This window comes from Jaculus jaculus, chromosome 6 (assembly GCF_020740685.1).
Source record: "Jaculus jaculus isolate mJacJac1 chromosome 6, mJacJac1.mat.Y.cur, whole genome shotgun sequence".
Classification (NCBI taxonomy): Eukaryota; Metazoa; Chordata; class Mammalia; order Rodentia; family Dipodidae; genus Jaculus; species Jaculus jaculus.
In genome coordinates this window covers 97,480,335-97,506,395 of record NC_059107.1, presented here as the reverse complement: position 1 = coordinate 97,506,395, position 26,061 = coordinate 97,480,335, and the positions used below count along the sequence as shown (strand labels likewise).

The following is a 26,061-nucleotide window of genomic DNA, read 5'->3' as shown; positions in this document are numbered from 1 at the left end:
CATCAGGCTGCCTGGGAGCACTCGGTACCTTGGCTGCGGAGTCCCAAACCCAGCTGGCCCGAACCCAGGCACCCGGTGGCCCCGGAAGGCAAGGGGATTCCCAGTTGGCTGGACGCCAGAGGAGTCCCCAGTCTCTTTAGACTATAAGCCTCTTTCCTGCAGCAGCGGGGGGAGGGTTGGGGACCCCACGCACAACCCTCCGCCCCCCCCCCATAGAGGTGATTCCTTTCCTCATTAGGAAATGCTGCGCTCCCTTTTTCCGACTTCTCTTCCGAGCGTTTACGTTGTACATCTGGAAAGGAGGAGGGAGGAAGGAGGGGAGGCGGAGGGGAGGGGGGAGCGCCCGCCCAGTCTGACCCGGGCCAGACGACCGGCCTCCGGCTGGGGCTGGGGAGCGGGGCGGAGAGGTGCGTCCCCCCCACGCCCCTCGGGGTGGCGGGCGCGGGCTGGGCGTCCCGGGGACCCAGGAATGCCCCCCCGCCAGCCCCCTCTGCGGGCGGGAGGAGGGCTCAGCCGGGAGTTTGGCAAACTCCTCCCCGCGTTGAGTCATTCGCCTCTGGGAGGTTTAGGAAGCGGCTCCGGGTCGGTGGCCCCAGGACAGGGAAGAGCGGGCGCTATGGGGAGCCGGACGCCGCGGTCCCCCGTGCACGCGGTGCGGCCGCGCCGGGGCCCCGGGCGCCGACCTCCGCCGCCGCCGCTGTCGCTGCTGCTGCTGCTGCTGCTGTGGCCGCCGCCGCTCGGGGTCGGGGGCTTCAACCTAGACGCCGAGGCCCCGGCCGTGCTCGCCGGGCCCCCGGGCTCCTTCTTCGGCTTCTCGGTGGAGTTCTACCGGCCGGGGACCGACGGGTGAGTGTGCAGAACCGGCGGCGGGAAAGGGGGCCGGGGGACCAGCTGGAGGCTGGGGGCGAGCCTGGGATCCGGAGGGCGGAGTTTGGAAGGACTCGGGCAGGAGTTGGGGGCCCGCGCCCGAGCAGGGAGGGGACCGTGGCCGACGTGGAGGGGGGCCTGCGGTGAGATCCGTGGGGACTTCTGTGCGGCGGGAAGAAGACGCGATGCTGGAAGCTGGAGGCGGCGGGCAGGCTCTCGGGGCCAGCCCGGAGCACAGTGCCCGCAGCCCAGGGTCTCCGACCCGGGAGGGGGGGACCTGCAGCGGGTGGGAGCGGAATGGGGCGCGGAGGCCGGCAAGGGCTTTGGGGGGTGCATTCGGGATCTGCGGGACCTGTGTGAAGACTGGCGCTGGATGAGCTATGTGCAGAGAGGAGACAGACTTGAGGGGGTCGTGAGGTTACGTGGGGGCCAGCCTCCCCTCCCCCCAGACTAGGGCCAAGACCCGGGAGGAGGACGGAGGCCCCCTCCCCTCTCGCCTCAGCCCCCTACTCCGCCTCCCACCCCCCAGTCTGTTCGGGAGAGGGGATCCGTAGAACTCGGGGAGAGCCCCGGGACCCTGGCATTGGGGGCGCCCGGACCGGGGGCGGGCTCTGCCAGGGCGGTGCGCGGATGTGTCGGGAGGGGTGTGTGTGCGCGCGCCTGAAGGGGGTGGGCGGTTCCCCTCTTCCTCCAGCTCTGGGGAGGAAGAGAGAGGCTGATTTCCTGTAGCTGGTCGGCTCGAGTAGAAGAGAGCCTGGAGACTTCTGACTGGGGTCGGAAGCTGGCGAGATGCAGGCTCTCTGGGCCCGAGAGTATCAGAATGAAGGCCCTAAGACCACCGCTTCCCCCAACATCTCAGTGAAGGACCCTGATTTCCAACACAACAGGGTGACCAGCAGACCTGGACCCTGGAAAGTGCGGTGCTCTTAGACTTGAGGGAATCAGAGTTAGAGAGAGGTCACATTGAAACAAGAGTGTTTTAAGTGGGAGAGGGGCAAGCTGAGAAGTAAGAGGAAGGTGGCTCCCAGCTGCTGCGCCAGGGAGCTCCCGGTGCCAGGATGGCCCGCCTGGATGACAGAAGTAGTACTTTCACCTCCACCCCCAAACCCTGAACCTTTTGTGCCCACAACACCGGCTGTAGGATTTCCCTCCCCAGGATCTCAGGGGCTGATAAAACCTTTGTCCGAGGTGAGCTGTTTTCTACAGTTTACTTATCTCTGTTCACTCTTTAGTTGGGGGGAGGGCAGGGTAATCGAGTTAATTCAAATGGGGAAGAGGCTGATGTCTCTTGCCTCGGGGACTTAGGGATGGTAAAAAAAGAAAGTCAGGCCCCAGCTGTTGAATTTGGGCTTTTCAGGTTTCCACCCAACGCCCACCCTGCCTCCCCCCTGGCCTCTTGCCCAAACCCCATTGCATCACTCTGGCCTGAAAGTCCTGCCAGGCTTTGCCTCCCCCAGGTCCCCTCAAACTTCCTATCACAGCCCTAATGGAGCAGAGAGGAGGGAGGGGATGGGGTCCTCCTCCCCCGTCAGTGTCCACTTGGTCTGGCTTTTAACCTCCCTTTTATCCCCACTCCACCCCACACAAGACTCATTTCCCATTAAAACTCCTCCAGAGGCTAGGAAGATGGCCCAGCCATTAAAGGCACTCACTGGCAAGAAAATCTCCTAAAACATCTGCACTAGACCCATGGCCTGATCCTTCATTCTCTGAACCTGCTTCTAAAACAGAACATTCTCAGCATTCTCACCCCTTCCCATCTCATGCTCTCTGCTCGCCCAAGGAACCCAGGCGTCCAGTTCACATTCCTCCCCCTCTGCTGTTAGAGTGGTACTTGCATCGTTCGTCCCTCTCAGCACTTCTGTGTCCTGGGCCTCTCCCCTTCCCATGAGACAGTGTAGCCCTTCTGTGGCTGTGGCCTAGGAGTTCCTGGTCTCTCTTGAATTACCTCACATGGTGAGCAGTGAATCCACCCTCAGAGGACCAGGTGAGCACCACAGCATAGGTGTGAGTTACTTGTAAGCCTTTAGCCCTTAACTTATTATGAAGCCCAGTGAGACAATATATATAAAAAGTATCTCTTGCCAGTTGTGGTACTCAGGAGGACAAGGTAGGATCACTGCTGTAAGTTCGAGGCCTGCCTGAGACAATTCCAGGTCAGCCTGGGCTAGAGTGGGACCCTACTTCAAAAAAACAAACACACACTGGGTATGGTGATGCACGCCTTTAATCCCAACACTTGGGACTCAGAGGTAGGAGGATCGCTGTGAGTTTGAGGCCACCCTGAGACTACAAGAGTGAATTCCAGGTCAACCTGGGCTAGAGTGAAACCCTAACTCGAAAACAACAACAACAAAAAATACACGCTAACAAAAAAGGATCTCTCCCAGAGGGTGATCAGCACATGGGAGGCATGAGTTTTGTGGGGAACCTGTTTTTGGGTTTTGGTTTTCTCCTCCCTGAGCCCCACCTGTTTCAGTTATCTCTTATTTCTTTTCTCTCTCTTTTTCTGAGGTAGGGTCTCACTGTAGCCCAGGCTGGCCTGGAATTCACTATGTAGTCTCAGGGTGGCCTTGAACTCACAGGACCTCTTACCTCTGCCTCCCAAGTGCTGGGACTAAAGGCATGCGCCACCACGCCTATCTCCTATTTTTTGCTTGCTTATGCTTGATTATAATCATAATAGTGCCTTCCAGCCCTTCTGTGCTTACATGTGAATTTCTTCATTTGGTTGTTAAAATTCTTGTGTTGAAGCCCGGTGTGGCGCATGCCTTTAATCCCAGCACTGGGGAGGCAGAGGTAGGAGGATCTCCATGAGTTCTAGGCCGAGGGCACCCTGAGACTACATAGTGAATTTCAGGTCAGCCTGGGCTAGAGCAAGGCCCTACCTCAAAAAACCAAAATAATAATAATTATTATTATTGTGTTAAGGGGCTGGAGAGAGAGGCCTCAGTGGTTAACTCCCAAAGCCTGACAGCCTTGGTTTGATTCTCCACTGCCCACTAAAGCTAGATGCGCTAGGTGGCACATGCATTTGGAGTTCATTTTATGTGAGGAGAAGCTCTGCAATGCCTATTTTCTTTCTCTCTCAAATAAATAGATAAATATATATATTTTTTAAAAATCCTTGGGCGTTGGAGAGATGGCTCAGTGGTTAAGGCAGTTGCCTAAAACTTCCTTGCGTTGAGCAGAGAAAACATTGCCTCTTTTAGATGTACAAAAACTAAAGCTTCTGGGGTCATAGAAATTTAGAGTCATTCATTCAGGGCAACCCATCATTTTCTAGAGCGAGAATGTGAGGCTTAAAGAGGGAAAGTGACTTGGCCCAGGACACCTGAAAGCTTGGAAGATGGACCAGTCTGCTGGGGGCAGCTGTTCCTCCCCATCCAACCAGGTGTATGTATACCTTCGGAATGTTCACGGAGGTTCTGAAGCAGGTTTCCCCTTTGGCCTGGCTGGGGCTGCTCTAGGACCTGCAGCAGCTGGACCCAGGCCCACTAGGTGCTCTCCATCCTGACCTTGTCAGTCCAAGAGAGTGAAACAGTAACTGGATATTGAACAGTGGCTTAGTTAATCAGAAGCCTGGCTGGGGAGATAGTGAAGAGGACAAGAGCGATAAGTGGATTGCGGGACAGAGCAGAACACTTGCTGGTGGACCAGGATTCGTAACTCCTGTTCTCATCCTGGGAAGGGTTCCGAGGGTCCCCTGGACATTTGTAATTTCTTTTGGACTTAGTTTTCCCATCTGTCAAATGGTGTCATAAGACTAGGTCAGCAGTTTGGGGGCTTGTTGAGGAATGTCAAGACCAAGGCGGCCTTCCTCTGTGCATGCTGCAACCCCAAGGTGCCCACATTAGTCTTAAAACTACAGACAACACCCAGTGCTGGCTGTAGCGGTTTCTAGCTTTGAGCGTCCGTGACTCCAAAGAATAACTTCTGGGGCTTCAGAATACATTATGGCAATTACTCCTTCCCTTGGATTCCGTTATGGAAGAGTTTGTCTGCCAAACTATTTAGTAGGGAATAATTAATGGCCTTTTCATCTGTAGCTGCCAATCAGAGCTACTGACCAGCATGAGATAACCAGGTTCCCCACATGAGTTGATACAATGCCAGCCCAAAACAAATTCACTGGAAGTTTTAATTAGCCTGGGGTGCCTTATCAGGTAATTGCATGATTTCCGTTAGGCTTTCTGAAATATTGAAAATAGCCCAAGGACCCCCTATTGTTACCTTCCTGGACCTCTTCAGGAACCCAACTGCTGCAGGATTTAGGAAGCAAGGAACTAGGAGAGGGGGAGGAAGGGCACGCTAGATTTCATGCCAACCTGGCACAGACTCCTCAGCTGGCATGTGGCAGCATTAGGCATTGATTGAAGGGGTTGCTGGGATGGATGGGCCACTGTAGAAGCCATGGGTAATGGGTGGAGGTCCAGGTCTGTGTCCCACACCTGCATGCGGGTACCCTGAACCTTCACACAGCCAACAGATAGACCCTTGGCCTGTGGGTTTATGGATTTGTGAGCTTTATAAGAAGAATTCTGTCACCTCCCCGTCCACGTTTCCTCTTCAGGCCATCCTAGGAGTGCCGGGCTCAGCTCCTCCACAAGGGCAGGGGGTCTGGGAGAGCAGCTGAGCCCCCCCCCCCCAGCTCCGGCTCCAGAAAAAAAGCTGAGAAATGTACTGCCCAAGTCCAAACTGAACTAAGTCCCGACCCAGAACGCCTCCCAACTCCTGGTCTTAGTGCTCAGCCCCGACTTTCTGGCATCAGGGGCAGCGGCCAAGTTCTCTGGGGCAGCTCTTGAGCTCTTGCTGAGAGAGGGGCACACCCCTCTCTCCTCCCAAGCCTGGAGCCTAGCATCCTTCTGTTATCCTAAGCCTCACCCTTTGCACCTGATCAGGTCCCTGAGTTTTTGGCTTCCACCCCCAACTTCCATTAATGTCTGGGTGAGAGGGGTGGGGCCCAGCGGGTGGGCGACAAATGGAGAAGTGAGAGGTTGGAAGCTGACAGGAAGCCACCCGCAGTAAACATTTCCTGTCCCCGGGGTAACTGAAGCTGCCCCCCCATGACTAAGGACACGCCCTCTGTTGCCTCCCCCTCCTGTTCCTCTGGACCCCTGCCTTGTCTTCCATTCTCACATGCGCCCCACACAGCATTGTCCTGGGCATTGCTCTCCCACCTGGTGCCATCCCTTATGCGTCTTAGACCCAGCCCTCTCCACTCAGTGTGGAGCGTTTGGAAACTTCTGCGTTCCCATCTTGAGTTCCCTCCTTCCTTCCTTCCCTTCTTCCTTTCTCCCTTATTTCCTTCCCTCCTTTCCTTTCTTCCCTTCTTCCTTACTCCCTTCTTTCCCTCCCTCCCTCCCTCCCTCCCTCCCTTCCTTCTTTCCTTCCTTCAATAAGACTGAAAAAGATCCTCTGTGCCTGGAAGGAACAAGTGATGGTAGTGCTGAAAGCTGAAAGGGGACAGAAATCAGTAGAAGTAGAGAGATCTACGATCTGAGATCTAGAAAGAGGGAGGGGACCCAAAATTCTAAACCAAAAGAATAAGCAGTACTTGGGGGCAAAGAGCAAGGCCAGAGGCAGCGTGCGGGAAAGCCAAGGACAGGGCTGGCAGGGACCCTGGCCTAGGGCCTCGGGTGCCAGGGCAAGATGCCCAGGCTTCCAGATGCACTCGTCACAGGAGACTTTGGAGGAGAAAGCCAAGAGAGAGAGGGCTGTGTGGAAGCCTTGGAGGAATGGGACCAGGGCTGCTAGAAGCTGAGCTGAAGGCCAGAAGAATGCCCAGGACCACCCTTGGCGTAAGACCCCATCAGAGGCAGATTGCTCTGGTGTCCAGGATGAGGGCTCAGTAGAACAGGAGCTGGCTTCAGTCTTCTAGAACTTACTTGTGCGAAACGGTTACAGGAGCTAAGACACCCCCAACCAGGAAGGGCGGTCCATGGCAGGTCCTAGCTCCACTCGTCCTGAGTTCCTAGACACATTTTCTCTTATACTCCAGATGCCTGGGTCCCAGCCCAGAGAGAGCATCTGGTTTAGTTAGGAAGAGGGCACAGGATAGGTGAGACGACTCTGAGACTCCAGGGTAGCCGGGGGTTCCCTGGACTAAATTTTCTCTCTGTATATTATATGTTCAGTTTTTTATCAAAGGTCACACACTTTATATCTTTTTTTTTTTTTTCTTTTCCTTTTCCTGGCACTGGGAATCAACCCAGGGCCTTGCACATGCTGAGCACGCCCTCTACTGCTGAGCAGCGGCCCCAGCTGGGCCGGGCATCTAACCTTGGTGGGTAGGTGGGGAAGCTGGGGTCCGGGACTTTCGGCCCCTCTTCCCCTCTAGGAGTCTACTCTGGTTCCTCCTCTCTGGTAGCATGGGCAGGTAGGAGACCGGGAATGTGGGGGGGGGGGGGCTGGGTTACTGACAGCAGCACGTGGGGACCGCCTGACTCCAGCCAGTGCCTCCGGCATCCGTGGCATCTTTTGAGATATAAATACCACCCAGGGGGCACCTACCCCCACCCTCAGCCCTGGCCCTGAGGCTTGGGGGCCTTCCTGCCTCTAGAGACTGACTCAGAGCTAGGAGTCCCCTGCATTGCCTTTCCTTTCTTCTTCCACAGAGTCAGCGTGCTGGTGGGGGCGCCCAAGGCTAACACCAGTCAGCCAGGTGTTCGGCAGGGTGGTGCTGTCTACATGTGTCCCTGGGGCGTGGGCCCTGCTCACTGTACCACCATTGAATTTGACAGCAAAGGTAGGCCGGTCGCCTTTTAGGAGGCACTGCAGCTTGCGGGTGGGGCCTGGGAGCGTCTGGAGCAGCGCGTGCGGCCTGCCCAGCACCGGGGCCCGGCGCCCTCCCTGCGGCCCGATTGCTCCAGCTCTGAGCAGCGACTCCCCATGTCACTGGCTCCACGTTCCCAGCCCAGCCCAGCCCGAGGAGGGCGGGCATGATTCAGACACATGTGGCTCTCATTTCCACTGAATCACCCACAACTCTGGGAGGCCAGGGCCGTAAGGCAGACAAAGGCGGGGAGAGCGATTCAGTTCCTTTAGCTAAACACTGACTAAGTGACAGTGCACACCAGGCGTGGTGTGATTCAGCCACTGCCTCCAGGGAGCTCAGGCCCCAGAGACAGATAGACTTGAGGAGCGGCAGATGGACGGCCAGCGCTCAAAGAGCACTTGCTGTGTGTCCGGCACTGTCCTTGGGCTTGTGGCCCTTGGCTTACTTAATCCGGCAGCAACTGCGTGAAGTATTATTATCCCCATCCTACAGGAGAGGAAGCAGAGGGTTAGTCACTTGTCCAGTTAGTGAACAGAAGAGCACAGATAGGAACTTGAGAGCAGTCTGTCCCCAGAGATAAAGATCGGGCTGAAGAAACAAGGAAAGGAAGAGTATAAAAATGTAGAAGGCAACTGATTTTTTAAAATAATTTTTGTTTTTAATTACTTATTTGACAGAAAGTGACAGAGATAGAGAGAAAGAATGGGCATGCCAGGGCCTCCAGCCACTGTAAACGAACTCCAGGCGTGTGCGCCCCCTTATGCATCTGGCTAACGTGGGTCCTGGGGAATTGAGCCTCGAACCGGGGTCCTTAGGCTTCACAGGCAAGTGCTTAACTGCTAAGCCATCTCTCCAGCCCCAGCTGCTTCTTCAGTAAGGTGCTGGGGATCAAACCCAAAGCCCTGTGCACACTGAGCATGAGTGGCGTCACCGAGCTGCACCTGGCTCTCAATTTTGTTGTTGTTTTCAAGGTAGGGACTCACTCTCACCCAGGCCATCCACACTCAGAAGCCCTGATCCAAACACACACACACACAGCCGGAAAGAGACTGAGGCAGGAGGAGAGTACCTGCCTAGCATGCACAAAGCCTGGGTTCCATCCATCTCTAGCACCACATAAACCAGGTATGGTAGCACATACCTATAATCCCAGTTCTCAGGGAGACAGGATCATCAGAGGTTAAGGTTATCTTGAGTACAGGTCCAGCTTTGGTTACATGAGACTCTTTGTAAGAAAGAAGGGAAGGGAAGGAAGAAGAGAGAAAGAAGGAGAAAAGCAAGGGGTTTGGGGAGATGACTCCATTACTTCTACTGACCTGAGGTCAACTCCCTAAAGCCATGTTTAAAATAGCTGGAGCCTGGTGTGGTGGCGCATGCCTTTAATTCCAGCACTCAGGAGGGGAGGCCGAAGTAGGAGGATCGATCGCTGTGAGTTCAAGGCCTCCCTGAGACTACATAGTGAATTCCAGGTCAGCCTGGACTAGATGAGACCCTAACTTGAAGAGGAAAAAAAAAAAAGGACTGGGGAGATGGCTCAGAGGTTAAAGGTACTACTTCCCCACACCCATGTAAAGGCAGACACAAAAAGTGGCACAAGCATCTGGTGTTCACTCGCAGTTGCAGAAGATGCTGGTGCACGTGAGCATGCACACACGTGCAAATAAATACATTTTAAAGAAAAGGAAGTTGGTGGTGTATAGTGCAGAGATTGGGCTTGGCAAGAGACACGGAGAGGACTTTCTGAAAAGGAAATGGAATGAGATGCTGTGGGAGACACAGGTCTGGCTGCAGACACCAGTTCCCCTTGGGGGAAACACCCATTCTTCCCCCTACCCCTCCTGCTTCCCGCTCACTGCAAGTGACCTTGTTCTGGCTGGGTCAGGAGGCAGAAAGATTAGGGTGACTCTGGAGGCTCCAGATGTGAGGGTGTATGTGTGTAGGAGTAAGTCTATCGACCTCTCTCCCAGTGGGTTGAAGAGGCTCAGGGCTTGGCATCTGCATGCTGAAGCGAGGGGCTACCCTGGAGTTCAGCGGCCTGAGGCCCAGCGTGACTCTCGCTTCTCCCGCTCCCCCAAGGCTCCCGGATCCTGGAGTCCTCGCTGTCCAGTACCAAGGGAGAGGAGCCTGTGGAATACAAGTCCTTTCAGTGGTTCGGGGCAACGGTTCGAGCCCATGGCTCCTCCATCTTGGTGAGGGTCCAGTGGGCTCAGTGTGCAGTGGTAGTGGTGGAGAAACTCAGGCTTGGAGGGAAGAGCGAGGGGTCTTCCTGGGCTGAACCGAAGCCCCTTCCTCGTGGCCGTCCTAGGCGTGCGCTCCACTGTACAGCTGGCGCACGGAGAAGGAGCCACAGAGCGATCCAGTGGGCACGTGCTACCTCTCCACAGATAACTTCACCCGGATTCTGGAGTACGCCCCTTGCCGTTCAGGTAGGAGCCAGAGCAGAGCGCACCTTCCCCACGGAGGTCCTGGTGCTCAGGGTCTGCTGCTCACAGCCGGGGCTGCCCTTGTGCCAGTAACCTTAAGGCCTCCCGGGAGGCCGTGTCTCCTGCCCCTCTTCTCTTCCCTGTCTCATTATCTTCTCCCCTCCCAGATTTCAGCTCGGCAGTAGGGCAGGGTTACTGTCAAGGGGGCTTCAGTACGGAGTTCACCAAGGTGAGAGGTGACGGGAAGGAAGGGGCAGTGGGTGTGGACCGGGGGTGGGGGGCAGCACGGACGTTGCACTCACGCTCCCCAACCCTCCCTCTGCAGACTGGCCGTGTGGTCCTGGGTGGACCAGGGAGCTACTTTTGGCAAGGTGGGTGATTCCTCTACCCTACTTAGGTCTTGGCGTCGCCTCCGGTCCCTGTCCCAGGCCTGGAATCACCAGTCTTTCCACTTCCTCATCCTCTCTGTTCTCCTTCTTTCAGACTCCATTCTGTCTCTTCACCCTCCACATGTTTCCTTTCCTTCCTTTCCTTGAACCAGAGACCCTCCGCCACCTTCCCCGGCCCATCCTTTCCCTCCACTCTCTTTCCAGGTCAGATTCTGTCCGCCACTCAGGATCAAATAGCGGAGTCTTACTACCCTGAGTACTTTATCAACCTGGTGCAGGGGCAGCTGCAGACCCGCCAGGCCAGCTCCATCTACGATGACAGCTACTTGGGTAAGCAAGCAGGTGGATGGGAGGGGCAGGGAGGGCTCAGGAGCCCTTCCTCTTCACACTCAGGCCTCGAGGGATCTTCCTGTCCCAGTGCCCCCAGCTCCTGTGCCAAAGTTGTCACGTACAAGCTGACTGTGAAGGGATTGGGGGCCAGGGCAGGTTGCCGAGGTGGGAATGCTTACTAACACCCACCCATCCTGTCCTCCAGGATACTCCGTGGCTGTGGGTGAATTCAGTGGTGACGACACAGAAGGTGAGTGTGTCCCCAGACCGAGTCAAGGGAGGGGCAGCAAGAGAGCCACAACGTGGGAGCCATGGCTTTTAGACATCATTCTGCCATTCCTCTCCACTATAGCATCCCCCTGTCTTCTATTTGCAGACTTTGTTGCTGGTGTACCCAAAGGGAACCTCACCTATGGCTATGTAAGTCGGAGACCGGTTTCCCTCTGCCTCCCTCCTGCCTAAGCTCAGCCATTCAGCGTGGCTCGTCTCAAAGTGGAGCCAGGGTGGACTGGACAGGACTTCGGAAGTCTGATTCAAGGAAGGGAGCGTGTGGAGGAGTCAGACCTGGGTTCAGGTTCCGGCATTTACTCTGGAGAAGTTATTCCACCCTGCTCCGCGCTTGACCTATCTAAGCCTGTCCTTTCCTGTACAATGGGATAATAATAGTTCTGACCTCATAAGGCACTTGTAAGAGTGGAATGAGACGGTGCCTATGAAAGCACTTCATGAATCGTTAGGCGGTGTACACGGGCAGCGGCTATTATTAGAGCTTGACAAGTGCCCGGACAGATGAGTGCCACGTGTGCTCATTCAAGTCACAACACTTACTAAGGCGCAGTGAGAGAGAAGATGAAAGCCTCTTGTCCCGTCCCATAAGGTGCGTCTCATCATGCACATGAAATAAAATAGTTCTTTCTCATCTTGGGGGAGCTGCTGCTTATGAGCCCCTCAATGTACCCAACACTGTCCATTCACAGTACCCTTGCCCACACCAGCTCCGTGGGCTAGATAGGAACACTCGTAGCTTGCATGTGAGAAAACTGAGGTGCTAAGAAATCAAGTAAGTTGTTTAAGGTCACCCAATTAGTGAGTGACTGCATAAAAATTTGAAATCTGGTCTACCTTAACCCAAAGTCAACATTCATTCTTTATTTATTTATTTGAGAGCGACAGACAGAGATAGAAAGAGGCAGAGAGAGAGAGAGAGAGAGAGAGAGAGAGAGAGAGAGAGAGCGCGCGCGCGCGCGCGCGCGCCGGGGCTTCCAGCCACTGCAAATGAACTCCAGTCGTGCACCCCCTTGTGCATCTGGCTAAGGTGGGTCTTGGGGAATCAAGCCCCAAACCAGGGTCCTTAGGCTTCACAGGCAAGCACTTAAACTGCTAAGCCATCTCTCCAGCCCAACATTCCTTTTTTTGGTGGTGGTGGGTTTTCAAGGTAGGGTCTCACTCTTTCCCAAGCTGACCTGGAATTCACTATGTATGCTCAGGCTGGCCTCAAACTCATGATAGTCCTCCTACCTCTGCCTCCCAAGTGCTGAGATTAAAGGCGTGGGCCACCATGCCCAGCCAAAGTCAGCATTCTTTCTGCACTATAAGTTTCAGAAAAGTTTGGGGACCGAGTAACCACCGTTCCAAAGAGGAAGTGGATCAGATAAGATTCTCCAGAGAATCCATAGAGATAGGGCAAGGGCAAGAGGGCGTCCTGGGCAGGAGCTAAGGGGGAGGAGAAGGTAGGTGAGGACTGAGCAAACACAGGCAGAAGAGTCAGACAACAGCCTTAGAGGACCAGCCAAGAGGCCGAGGCTGGCAGGGAACCAGGGGGTGGGGTGTACAGGCCAGGGTAGATGTCCTTGATCTGTTCTTGGGCATCAGCGAGCCTCAGTGCAGGGTGGGGGGTGCATAGGAAGAGGGAGCCCAAGGCAGAGAGGCTGGCTGGCTCACACAGTCACACAGTGGAGGAGAGCAGGACCCCAGAGTCTTGGAGGCCCGCTGGGCCAGTGGCTAAGGGAAACACCGAGGAGACTGGCTTGTGGGAACCGGGAGGGGAGGGTGACTTTTGAACCCGGTGGTGGGTTGGAGGTGCCGGTGTGCATTCAGTTCTAAGTATGGAGCGTCCACTGCTTGCCAAACACTGCCTCAGTTTCTGGAGAGAAGCAAAGAGCAAAACCAGACTCCTGACCTACTGAGCTTATGAGTCTTGTGGGTGGGGATGGGCAACAAACAGAGCAGTAGCTGGTAAGGGATATGAAGAAAATGCGAAACACAGCCCGAGAGTGTGGAGGTGTCCGGTCGGCAAACCCCAAGGGCGTCAGAGACCAGTACCCGGTGTCTCTGAGGAAGACCTGCGCCCTGGACAAGTTTGTCCCTCACTCATGGGATGCCCAGAACCAACAGGCTTATCTCCTCACCCACAGGTCACCATCCTTAACGGCTCAGACATCCACTCCCTCTACAACTTCTCAGGGGAACAGGTGAGGACACTGCCCCTCCCCCCAGCTTGACCCTCTGCCAAATGAAGCTCAGCCCGGACGGAGTAACGCCAAACTCCCCAGGCTCCAGAGTCACAGCTTAGCCCCTCGTGATCCTGTGAGTGTCCCTGCCTTGTTCTGACCCAGTGCTTCCCTTTGTGTGTGTCTCCCCCACCCCCAGATGGCCTCCTACTTTGGATATGCTGTGGCTGCTACAGACATCAATGGGGACGGGTGAGTCATGGGAAAGGGGAAAAAGCTTCTGGAGTGTTTCATCTAGACTCATTCATGCTTGCCTTCCCCTTGCTCAGGGCAAGGGTAGACCCGAGTCCTACATTAGAGCTCGCAGGTCTCCTGACCCAGTGGGAGGGAGCCCGGGGACCTAGGATGCAGAGGACATCTTGCACTTGGACTGGGAAGGTATGGCAAGAAAGAATATCAGGACACCTGGGTTTGCCCTTCCTGCAGGCTGGATGACCTGCTGGTGGGGGCGCCCCTGCTCATGGAACGGACAGCTGATGGGCGGCCTCAGGAGGTGGGCAGGGTCTACATCTACCTCCAGCACCCAGCCGGCATACAGCCCACACCCATCCTCACCCTCACCGGCCGAGATGAGTTCGGCCGGTTTGGCAGCTCCTTGACCCCTCTGGGGGACTTGGACCAGGATGGTTACAATGGTGAGCACCATGGATTCAGATGGCAGGAGCGGAGAGGAGGGACTTGGCTGGTTGGGGTTTGGGGGGAGATGCCTGTCACCCCAGACCCCAATGTGAACTTCAGTCCCAATGTGGGAGTTTGACGGGGTGGAGTTGAAATAGCACTCTGGGGTCTGGGGAGTTCTGGCTTGCTGACTGATGTGTGTTGTATCTTGCAGATGTGGCCATTGGGGCTCCCTTTGGTGGGGAGACCCAGCAGGGAGTCGTGTTTATATTCCCTGGAGGTCCAGGAGGCCTGGGCTCTAAGCCTTCCCAAGTTCTCCAGCCCCTGTGGGCAGCTGGCCACACCCCAGACTTTTTTGGCTCTGCCCTTCGAGGAGGCCGAGATCTGGATGGCAATGGATACCCTGGTGAGTAGTGTCCAATGCCCCCTTCTCTTAGAATTCCTGGTCACTGACTACCCCCCTACACACACACACACGCCCCTTGCTTTTCTTAAGCTCCTGGGTGCAGTTCTAGCAGATGCCACCAGGTGGCAAAGTTCCCTCATTTTAGCAATGATCCAGATTTGGTACATGGGGTAAAAAGGATGGTTCTGACTTCTTGCAGATCTGATTGTGGGGTCCTTTGGTGTGGACAAGGCGCTTGTGTACAGGTATGAACCCAGGGGACTGGAAGTGTCTCCAGAGAGCTAAGCCTGGGGCCTGTGCCCAGTCCTCAGAGGAGTCTTAATCCTCTGCACCCCACATGCACTCTTGGCAGGGGTCGCCCCATCGTGTCTGCCAGCGCCTCCCTCACCATATTCCCTGCCATGTTCAACCCTGAGGAGCGCAGCTGCAGCTTGGAAGGAAACCCTGTGTCCTGGTGAGCTGATCCGTGTCTGCAGGCAGGTGGGGGGCCATGTGTACTTCAGGAAAGACATATGGGGGTGTCCTCATCCGGGTCTGACTGGGAGGTAGGTAGAATGTGGGTTCTAGTTGCACTCACCCACTTTCTTCTTTGTCTTTTTCCCAGCATCAACCTTAGCTTCTGCCTGAATGCTTCTGGAAAACACGTGCCCAACTCTATTGGTGAGGGAGACTGCTGGGGTTATCAGGCCCTGGGGTGGCAAGGGGAAAGGGGGCTCTGGAGAGAACAGGAGGAAGAAGAGTCCCTCAGTACCACATGTGTCGTCCCTGCCACAGGCTTTGCAGTAGAGCTCCAGCTGGATTGGCACAAACAGAAAGGAGGGATCCGCCGGGCGCTGTTCTTGACCTCCAGGCAGGCCACCCTCACTCAGACCCTGCTCATCCAGAACGGGGCCCGGGAAGACTGCAGGGAGATGAAGATCTATCTCAGGGTATGGTCCCCAGGGCAGGTGTGGCCTGGCTAGGGTGAATGACCACTCAGAACAGAGACCCTCCTGAGGGGAGGGTGGTTGGGAGATTTCTCCGTGAAGGGCTTGGGGGCCCTTTGGAAGATGAGGATCAGGCCCTTCTGTCTGAAGAGAGGGGAACCGTGGGCTTTGGAGCAGTGAGGACGGTCAGAATTGGGCCCTGAGTAGATGAAGGGAGCAGAGCCACCGCATCCCCAGAGCCCCCTGACCCTGTGAACTCTCTCCCCTGGCCCTAGAACGAGTCAGAATTCCGAGACAAACTCTCCCCAATTCACATTGCCCTCAACTTCTCCTTGGACCCCAAAGCTCCCATGGACAGCCATGGCCTCAGGCCAGTCCTACATTACCAGAGCAAGAGCCGGATAGAGGACAAGGTGAGGGCAGGGCAGGGTCCTGGGTGGTGGTGGGGGAGTTGACACCCCAGGAAGGATGGGAGCTCTCTCAAGGCTGTCCTGCTCCCCAGGCTCAGATCTTGCTGGACTGTGGTGAGGACAACATCTGTGTGCCTGATCTACAGCTGGAAGTGTATGGGTGAGTGGGGCTGGCGTTCGCTAGTGAGCGCGGGGTGCACCTGGCCCGTAAGAAAGCCGAGGAGGGACACCCTAGCTGTGCACCTTGGGAAGACAGTGAGCTTGTATTTCTTCATGATTGGAAAAATGACATGCATTTCCCTGACTCTGTAGCAATTGACTAGTAATTTGACTGTGGTAATCTCCATAAAGCATCTCGCCCAGTGCCTGCCAGAGTTGGAATCCGGTCAGTGGTGGCTGTTAATGCTTTGTTATCATGCCCACTGGCCTGGTCTGAGGATCCATTCTTCAGTGTCCTTAACCCGTGTCCCCACCAGGGAGCAGAAACACGTGTACCTGGGTGACAAGAACTCTCTAAACCTGACTTTTCATGCCCAGAACATGGGTGAAGGTGGCGCCTACGAGGCTGAGCTTCGGGTCACAGCCCCCCCAGAGGCTGAGTACTCAGGACTTGTCAGAAACCCGGGGGTAAGGGGATTTTCACGGGGAGCTGGGGACTGGCACCCTCCGGAGGTACAACGAAGACTGACCTGTGCCTTCTCACCCCCAGAACTTCTCCAGCCTGAGCTGCGACTACTTTGCTGTGAACCAGAGCCGCCTGTTGGTGTGTGACCTGGGCAACCCCATGAAGGCAGGGGCCAGCGTAAGTCCTGGGTGGAAGGGGAGGGGCTCAAGGGAGGGCGAACCCCAGGACAGGGGCCAGCCAGCCCTCAGCATGGCAGCACGTGGGGCGCTAAGAGTGAGGTGAACGCTCACTGGAGCAGCCCCTTTCCCATCCCTGTCCTGCAGATCTGGGGTGGCCTTCGCTTCACCGTCCCACATCTCCGGGACACTAAGGAAACCATCCAGTTTGACTTCCAGATCCTCAGGTAGGTAGGGAGCGGGTGGGGCGGAGATGAGGGCAGTGGCGCGGCGGGTGGGGCAGGTGGCCTGAGCGGCTGCCAGGCGGGGTTCCCTGGGCTGTGCCCTGCGCTTCCTCAGTGCTGCTTCCTCCCCGCAGCAAGAACCTGAACAACTCTCAGAGCAACATGGTTTCCTTCCTGCTCTCTGTGGAGGCTCAAGCCCACGTCTCCCTTAATGGGTCAGTACCCAGGCAGAATGGGGCCTTCCCGGCAGGGGTGACGGACTTTGGGGATGGAGGGATACCTTCTGCCCCTCTCCGTCTCTCTAAACCGCTCTCTCCTTAGTGTCTCCAAGCCAGAGGCAGTAATCTTCCCACTTAGCGACTGGCATCCCCAAGACCAGCCTGTGAAAGAGGGTGATCTTGGCCCTGCTGTCCACCATGTCTATGAGGTGAGGAGGGCTGGGAGACAGGCCAGAATGGATGAGGGGAGTGTGAGTGATTGGAACTAGAGTGAGGACTGAGAGAAAGGCATGTTGGCGCATGCCTTTAATCCCAGCACTTGGGAGGCAGAGGTAGAATTGCCATGAATTCAAGGGCACCCTGAGACTACATAGTTAGTCCAGGTAAGCCTGGGCTAGAGTGAGACCCTACCTCAAAAAGAAAGAAAGAGAGGTGGGTCCAGTGAGTGCTGAGGATCCATGAGAAATAGCTAGAGAATGGACGGGCCAGCTGAGTGGTTTAGAAAGGAAGGATGGCTCTATCTCCAAAAGTATTGGTTGAAGCACACCTGTAAATCCCAGAACTCAGTAGGCTGAGCCAAGAAAATGTCTGTGAATGCCAGGTCATCCTGGACTATAGAGTGAACTCTGTCTGAAGAAAAAAACAAATTGGCCAGGCATGGTGGCGCATGCCTGTAATCCCAGTACTTGGGAGGTAGAGGTAGGAGGATCACTATAAGTTTGAGGTCACCCAAGACTACATAGTGAATTCCAGGCCAGCCTGGTCTAGCGTGAAACCCTACCTCCAAAAAAAAAAAAAAAAAAGGAGCCAGGCATCGTGGCGCAAGCCTTTAATCCCAGCACTCAGAAAGTAGAGGGAGGATGTTTGCCATGAGTTCGAGGCCACCCTGAGACTACATAGTGAATTCCAGGTCAGCCTGCACTAGAGTGAGACCCTGCCTCGAAAAAAAAAAAAAAAAATCGGCCAAGGAGGATTTTATTGCTGCCCCTCACTCCTGTGATAGAAGCAGGTATGTGAGCTGAAGTGGTCCAGGTTCTCTTTTTTTGTTGTTGTTTGAGGTACAGTCTTGCTCTAGCCCAGGCTGACCTGGAGCTCACTGTGTAGTCTCAGGCTGTGCTCAAACTCACAGTGATTTTCCTACCTTAGCCACCAGAGTGCTAAGATTAAAGGTGTGTGCCATTACGCCCAGCCTTTTGCAAGCAGAGAGAGAGAGAAGGGAGACAAGCAGAGATAATGGCTGTACCAGGGCCTCCAGCCACTGCAGATTCCAAATGCATGCACAATTATGTGAATCTGGTTTTACATGGATACTGGGAAATTGAAACCAGATCCTTAGGCTTTGCAGGCAAGCACCTTAACCAATGAATTCTCTCTCTAAAGTGGCACATGCATCTGGCTTATGTGGGTACTGGGGAATTGAACCCAGGCCTTCAGGCTTTGCAAGCAAGCATTTAACCACTGAACCAGGTCTCCAGCACCAGGGCCTGTGTTCTCTTCCACCTCATGGCATGCTGTTCTTCCTCCTCAGCTCATCAACATGGGCCCCAGCTCCATCAGCTGGGGTGTGCTCGAGCTCAGTTGTCCTCAGGCTCTGGATGGCCAGAAGCTCCTCTATGTGACCAGGGTGACGGGACTCAGCAACTGCACCACCAGCTACCCCCCTAACCCTAAGGGCCTGGAGGTGAGGGCCCGGACACTGGCTTGGGGCAACAGACCAGGGCTGAGGGTTGGAGGAGGTCAATGTGAGGACACTGTGTCAGAGGCACAGGTGTCTCCAAACTCTAGAAGTCCCTTAATTTACTGCATCCTGTCTTTCTGCCTGAGGTATCCTTCTCTATCTCCTGACACGCCCCTGGGCCCAGTTCTATGACCTCCTCCTGGAAACCTCCTTCAGGCTGGTCTTCAGTCCTGGTGTCTGTTTTGTAGTATGTTTATTCATAAACAACCTTTAATGGAGTAAGTGTCTGAAGTGAATAGTTAGGCTCAGGAAAATCTCATGCCAAAGGAATGAACACTTACAGAGCTTTCTTAGTGGAAGCTGATAGACAGTGAGTAAGGAGGGAAATTTCAAGTATTGAATAGCAATGAATCTGGGCTTGGTGGCTTACTCCTTCCCCAGAGTTAGGAGGTGCTGGGAGGGTCAGGAGCTCAAGGTCATCATCAGCTCACTTAGCTACATGTCAAGTTTGAGGCTACCCTTGACTACATGAGACCTCATCGAAGAAAAAGATGAGGGGAGATTGTTGTAGGTACAGTGGTAATCCCACACTTGTAATCCCATCACCAGGGAGGCTGAAGCTAGAGGATTGCTGTGAGGTCAAGGTCTGCCTGTAGCTTGTCACCAGGCCAGCCACGGATGCACAGGAAGACTCTGTCTCAGGGCTAATATGCTATGGGGAGGTGGAGGTTGAGTTTTCAGGGAAAACTTCTCCAAGAGCAGAAGGATAGCCTGACACACCCAGTTCTGCTAAATAAATACCTGAAGACCAAACTAAGGGAACAGCCAGCGCAAAAGCCCCAGGGCAGGTAGAAGGACCTGGGGACTTATTTACACTCATCTTGTATGAGCTATTTCCATATCTTAGCTTGAGGCTCACTGGGTGGCTTGCCCTTGGGAGGATGTCGGTTGGGTGGAACCCAGGCACTGGCTGACTGAGGTGATGTGGCAGGAGAGACAGCTGCATGTCTCTTTTCCAGCTGGATCCCGAGGGCACCTCACACCACCTGCAGAGACGAGAAGCTCCGGTTCGGAATCCTGCCTCCTCAGGGACTCGGGTCCTGGTAAGTCATAGTGGGAAGGAGGGTGGCCTCGGGCTTGGGTCCCATTTGAGCTCTCAGAATCACTAGAAGGTCTGGGAAGGATGAGGTAGAAGGATCACCATTAGTTCAAGACCAACCTGGACTACACAGTGAATTCCAGGCCAGCGTGGGCTATGGCCTGGGAAGGGGGGTAGGATGAAGAAACAACCAGAATGGAAATTCTGTGTTCAAGCCTGCTTTTTCTTGCCAGAAATGTCCAGAAGCTGAGTGTTTCAGGCTGCGCTGTGAGCTTGGGCCCCTGCACCGGCAACAGAGCCAAAGTTTGCAGCTGCACTTTCGAGTCTGGGCCAAAACCTTCTTGCAGGTGAGGGAGCCACTTGCAGCCCTGACCTTGACCTTACCCTGCTTCTCTCCCACCTCTCCTTTGGTAGATGGACTCTAGAGTACACTACAAGCCCCCATCCCTTGTCCTGGGTCTCCTCTAGACCCGGCTGTGTGGATCCTTCGCGCCACCTTGTGGCGACAGTAGGAACTACTGATTCTTTTCTGGCCCATGCAAAGGGACAGCTGAGATGCTAGTATGTAGAATAACAGAAAAACAGCGAAAAGCCGTTAATCCCAGCTCTCAGGAAGCCGAGGTAGGAGGATCACTAGCGGTGAGCTCATGCCAGCTTGGGCTATGGAGTGAGTTCCAGGTCCGACTGGGTAAGAGCGAGACCCTGCCTCAAATAAAAAAAAATAAAAAGAGGGGCTGGAGAGTTGGCACTTGTCTGCAAAGCCAAAGGACCTTGGTTTGATTCCCCAGAACCCACATCAGCCAGATGTGCAAAAGGGGGCGCACGCATCTGAAGTTCGTTTGCAGTGGCTGGAGGCCCTGGCGCTCACCCTCCCGCTTTCTCTCAAATAAAAATAAAACTTAAAAAAAAAAAAAAGGGGGGGGGAAGCCAGGCATGATGGCACAGACCTTTAACCCTAGCATTTAGGAGGTAAAGGTAGGAGAATCAACCTACGTTCAAGGCCACCCTGAGACTACCAAGTGAATTTCAGGTCAGCCTGGGCTAGAGTGAGGCGCTATCTCAAATAATCAGAAAAAAAAAAAAAAACAATGAAAGGGCCTGGGAAGATAGCTTAGTGGCTAAAAGCACTAATTGCAAAGCTTGCTAGCCAAGGTTCAGTTCCCACACTGCCCATGTAAGCCAGATAAAAAAAAGTAGCACAAGCATCTCGCATTTGTGTAAGGTGAGAAGAGGCCCTGATGAGTCCACACACATATGAACTGTGCAGATGAATAAAAAATAAAATACAGGGCTGGAGAGACGGCTTAGCGGTTAAGCGCTTGCCTGTGAAGCCTAAGGACCCCGGTTCAAAGCTCAATTCCCCAGGACCCTCGTTAGCCAGATGCACAAGGGGGCGCACGCGTCTGGAGTTCGTTTGCAGTGGCTGGAGGCCCTGGCGCGCCCATTCTCTCTCTCTCTCTCCCTCTCTCTCTCTCCCTCCCTCTCTCTCTGCCTCCTTCTGTCACTTTCAAATAAATAAATAAAAATTTAAAGGCAAAGAGAAAAAAAGAATGGGAATGTAGGTCAGTAACAGAGTGTTTGCTTATTATGCTAAGGCCATTCACAGCAAAAAAAAAAAAAAAAAAAAAAAAGGGGTTCTGGAGAGATGGCTTAGTGGTTAAGGTGCTTGCTTGAGAAGATTAAGGATTCAGGTTCCATTCTCTAGAACCCACAGAAGTCAGATGCACAAGGTGGCTCATGTATGTGGAGTTCATTTGCTGTGGCAAGAGGCTCTGGTGTGCCCATTCTCTATCTTTCTCTCAAATAAATAAATAATACTTTTATTTTATTTTATTTTATTTTATTTTATTTATTTGAGAGAGAGAGGAAGAGAGAGAATGGGCGCACCAGCGCCTCTAGGCATTGCAAACGAACTCCAGACACGTGCACTACCTCGTGCATCTGGCCTACGCGGGCCCTGGGGAATGGAACCTGGATCCTTAGGTTTCGCAGGCTAGTGCCTTAACCGCTAAGCCATCTCTCCAGCCTGGCATTTGCTAATAAATAATACTTTTAAAAAAGGAGGGAAGAGAGAGTAAAGACTAGGTGGGCTTGGCATGGTGGTTCATACCTGTAATCCCAGCATTTGGGAGGCTGAGACAGAAGGATTTCCATGAGTTTAAGACCAGCATGGGCTACGGAATGAGACCCTGTCTCCAAACAACATATGGCTTTGGGGCTGGCAATGTAGCTCAGTAGGCAGGGTGCTTACCAAACAGGCACAAAGCCCTGGTTCCATCCCACCACTGCAATACACCTGGTGTGCTGGCATATACATGGAGTCCCAGTAGGTGGATCAGGAGCTCACTTGATGACATGACTGCTTGATGACATGGCAAGTTTGATGTCAGCCTGGGATACACAAGACCAGAGGAGATAGCTCAGTAGGTAAAGTACTTCACTTGTAAGTATGAGGACCTGAGTTCGATCCCCAGAATCCACTTAAAAAATGTCAGGTGGCCAGGCATGGTGGCGCACACCTTTAATCCCAGCGTTTGGGGGCAGAGGTAAGAGGATTGCTGTGAGTTTGAGGCCACCCTGAGAATATATAGTGAATTCCAGTTAAGCCTGGGGTAGAGTAAGACCCTACCTCAGTTTAAAAAAAGTCAGGTGTACTGCTGTGTGCCTGTGATCTCAGCACTGGGAAGATGGAGACACGCAGGTAGATCCTTGGGCTTTCTGGCCAGCAGGTGTAGCCTAATTGGTGAGATCTTATCTAAAAAAAAAAAAAAAAAAAAACCTGGAAGGCATTCCTGAGGATGACACCTGAGATTGTTCTCTGGCTACTAAACTAACATACACATGCATGTACAGTTCCCATCTCAAACACAAACATGTACACAGATGCACATTAAGAAAAAAAAAATTTAGGGGCTGGAGAGATGGCTTAGCAGTTAAGCGCTTGCCTGTGAAGCCTAAGAACACCAGTTCAAGGCTCGATTCCCCAACACCCATGTTAGCCAAATGCACAAGGAGTGCACATATCTGGAGTTCATTTGTAGTAGCTGAAGGCCCTGGCACACCCATTCTCTCTCTTTCTCTCTCTGTCTGTCGCTCTCAAATAAATAAAAATAAATTAAAAAAAAAAAAACACTTTAGGAGCCGGATGTGGTGACATGCACCTTTAATCCCAGTGCTCAGGAGGCAGAGGTAGGAGGATCACTGAGTTTGAGGCCAGCCTGGGACTACATAGTGAATTCCAGGTCAGCCTGAGCTGGAGTGAGACCCTACCTCAAAAAACAAAAACACTTTAGGGGGCTAGAGAGATGGCTCAGTGATGAAGGTGCTTGTCTGAAAACCTAAGGACCCTGGTTTGATTGCCCAGTACCCATGTAAAGCCAGATGCACCAGGTGGCACATGCATCTGCAGTTAGTTTATGGTAGCGGGAGGTTCTGGTGTGTCCATTTACTAACCTCCATCTCTCTCTCAAATAAATAAATGGCCGGGCATGGTTGCTTCATTTTTGGTTTTTCAAGGCAGGGTCTCACTCTAGCCCAGGCTGACCTGGAATTCATTTTGTAGACTCAGGATGGCCTCAAACTCACAATGATCCTCCTACCTCTGCCAAGTGCTGGGATTAAAAAGGTGTGCGCCACCATGTCCGGCCCATGTCCATTTCGAGTGGTGCGAAGGACCAAACCCCAGGCCTTGCACCTGCGCTGTGAACCACTACCCTCTGTCCCAGGAGCAATCAAGAACCAGGCACTGTGGTCCTGAGTGTTAACTATATCAATGATTCAAAAGAGTTTTATTGAGTGTAGTCATCTGATTATGCATTATTTAGCTACCATTATTCAGTTTCACATTTATTATCTCACATAAGGATCATCAAGAGAATCAGAAGAGAATGAGCTCAAAATAGGGAAAGCTTCCAGCCTAAGCTAGACCATGGGGAAATCAAGGCAGGCTACCCTGACCACCTTTTCCCACCCACAGCGGGAACAGCAGCCATTTAGTTTGCAGTGTGAAGCTGTCTACGAAGCTCTGAAGATGCCCTACCGAATCCTGCCTCGGCAGCTGCCCCAAAAGAAACTTCAGGTGAATCCAGAGCCAGAGGAACGGGTCAAGGAAGCCGGGCTCAGCATGCTAGAACTAGGTCTGGGACATGCATATAAGGCTGGTCTTGTGATTGGAGCGTCTACTATGGGCAGGAGCTATGCAGACGCCAGGGATGCTGTGATACGCAGATCGATATCATGTCTGCTCCTGGAGTTCCCGTCATCATGGGCAGTGACAGCCAGTGTGACAAGTGCTGGGTGGCTTAAGGAAACACATCATAGGAACATGCAAACACAGTCTTGCAGGGTCAAGGGATGGCTTCCTGGAAGGAGGAGACCTGAAGGCTAACCATTCAGGAGAGGAAGCGTCTGGGGGGAGGGAAGACCGAACGGGAACATGCAAAAGCCAGGCATTGGACGCTTAACATCTTCAGGTTCAGAATGCTGTTAGCTCACAGTGAGAGGCCCAGAGGCAGTAATAAGTGGGGTCCAGGTGTAGGGTGGGGAGAATATGTGGGGTCTGTGGCCTTACCCAGCTTGTTCCCCAGGTGGCCACGGCCGTGCAGTGGACGAAGGCAGAAGGCAGCAATGGCGTTCCGCTGTGGATCATCATCCTGGCCATCCTTTTTGGCCTGCTGCTCCTCGGTCTGCTCATCTATGTCCTCTACAAGGTCAGCCACATCCTGCCCATGTCTTGGCCACCCTCCCACCAGGCTCTTCCTGTCACCCTGCACGATCCCAGGTGTCCATGTTCCAGCATAACCCCCACCCCCACCTGGCTACTCTTACCCCACCCTGTCCCTTCCTTAGGATACCCCCCCCCCCGTTCTGCAGCCCCTAGCTTACAGTCTTCCTGTCCCCCGATGGTAAGCTTGCCCATATTGCAAAATCAGTCTAACCCAGAGATGGCAAATACATGGCTTCCGTGCTGTCACCTTCAGAACCTCTGGCAGCCGTCAGTAAATGATCCTGCCCTCGATGTGCCTAGAGCTCTCAAGAGGCAGCCACCACCAGGCAGTCAGACTTGGCACTTGAGTTGAGCCTATTTGCCCTTCCTGGCTTGACTTGGGGACATTTTAAAGCCTCTGGTCAAAGACTCCCCTCCTCCATAATAAGTCGTTCTGCACGTAAGCCTCCCGTGCCCATTGAAGAAACATGTTAGTCTGAATCAGAAGCCATTTTGGCAGATGGGGAGGGTGGAGGCAGGAGAGTCCTTGTTCCCTAGAACTCAAGCTGGGGAAAATGAGGTCCCTCAATGCTCCTTCTCTCCCTCACCAGCTTGGCTTCTTCAAACGCTCCCTCCCGTACGGCACAGCCATGGAAAAAGCTCAGCTTAAACCTCCAGCCACCTCTGGTGCCTGAGTCCTGATCCCAGACTCCTGACCCAGAAGAGCCAGTCTCCCACCCTCTGTCTGCTGACAGGGATGGAGCTGGGCACTTCCTGAAGGTGCTGAGGGCCAGGGAGAAGCTCCTCTCCCTAGCCCAGAGACATACTTGAAGGGCCAGTGCTGGGGGGGTGAGAGCGGACTAGAAGCTGGGGACCGCGCCTCCCGTGCTCTGTGAAGGACCCTTGTTTACACTTGCCCTCTCGCCCATGGGGGCCTCAGATCCAGGGACAGAAGCCCCAGCCTTCCTGTAGCCTTTGCATTTTTGGAGCTTCTTGGAAACAGCTTGGAGCCATAACTAGCAATCTCATCATGGTTCTTCGGACCAGACATGCCACCATGACTTCCTGCCCAGCTCCGACTTGCAAAGATGTGCCATCCGCCTTGCCAGAGATCCAAAGGAAGATCACCGCTAACAGCCTGGGACTTGGGGAATGAGACCTGGTACCTCCAACAGCCCCTGTCTTGGAGGGCCAATAAGGAACACTAACTGTGGATGGTGCCCCAGGACCAGCTCAGGACAGATCCCAAACAAAGGTTAGCGCTGGCTGGTTCTGGTAGAGTCAGAACTCAAATGGAGCCAGATGCAGCCTGGGACCAGGGGTTGCTCTGGAGCTCAGCCTGAGGCAGGAGAGCCTAAACCAGCAGGCCCTGGTCTGATTTGGGTGTGCTTCAGACCTGGCCTAGGACTCAGCTCGTCCCTGACTTAGGACAAGTCGAAAATTGCCCAGGACCCTGACTGCAATGGCAACAGATCTGGAACCTCTGCCTGACCAGATGCAGGCCTGACAAGTCCCCAGAGGAAGGGGAAACCTAGGCCCGCAGGACCTGGGTTCTGCCCACCAGCTGCACTGACACCGCCCCTCCCTCCCTCTGTCCAACCCTCCCCTTGGCTCTGGACCCCTGGAACTTATTTAAACTCTGTTGCAAGTGCAATAAACCCTCCCCACTGCCCCACTGA

At 54.1% G+C, this 26,061-nt stretch overlaps 1 protein-coding gene across 1 annotated transcript; it reads left to right on the top strand.

The window, feature by feature from the left end:
- The first annotated feature begins 436 nt into the window (after window positions 1-436).
- Itga5 (integrin subunit alpha 5) lies at window positions 437-26,061 on the top strand. The gene is made up of 30 exons (XM_004650464.2): window positions 437-846; window positions 7,485-7,615; window positions 9,722-9,834; window positions 9,951-10,071; window positions 10,236-10,297; window positions 10,394-10,439; window positions 10,662-10,787; window positions 10,993-11,037; window positions 11,164-11,207; window positions 13,202-13,258; window positions 13,437-13,489; window positions 13,724-13,932; window positions 14,130-14,321; window positions 14,521-14,566; window positions 14,674-14,775; window positions 14,926-14,981; window positions 15,096-15,250; window positions 15,523-15,660; window positions 15,750-15,817; window positions 16,134-16,284; window positions 16,367-16,459; window positions 16,606-16,685; window positions 16,817-16,897; window positions 17,004-17,109; window positions 18,429-18,581; window positions 19,598-19,681; window positions 19,911-20,024; window positions 23,654-23,755; window positions 24,264-24,386; window positions 24,994-26,061. The coding sequence occupies exons 1-30, from the start codon at window positions 470-472 to the stop codon at window positions 25,075-25,077; spliced, it is 3,312 nt and encodes a 1,103-aa protein (XP_004650521.2). The 5' UTR covers window positions 437-469; the 3' UTR covers window positions 25,078-26,061.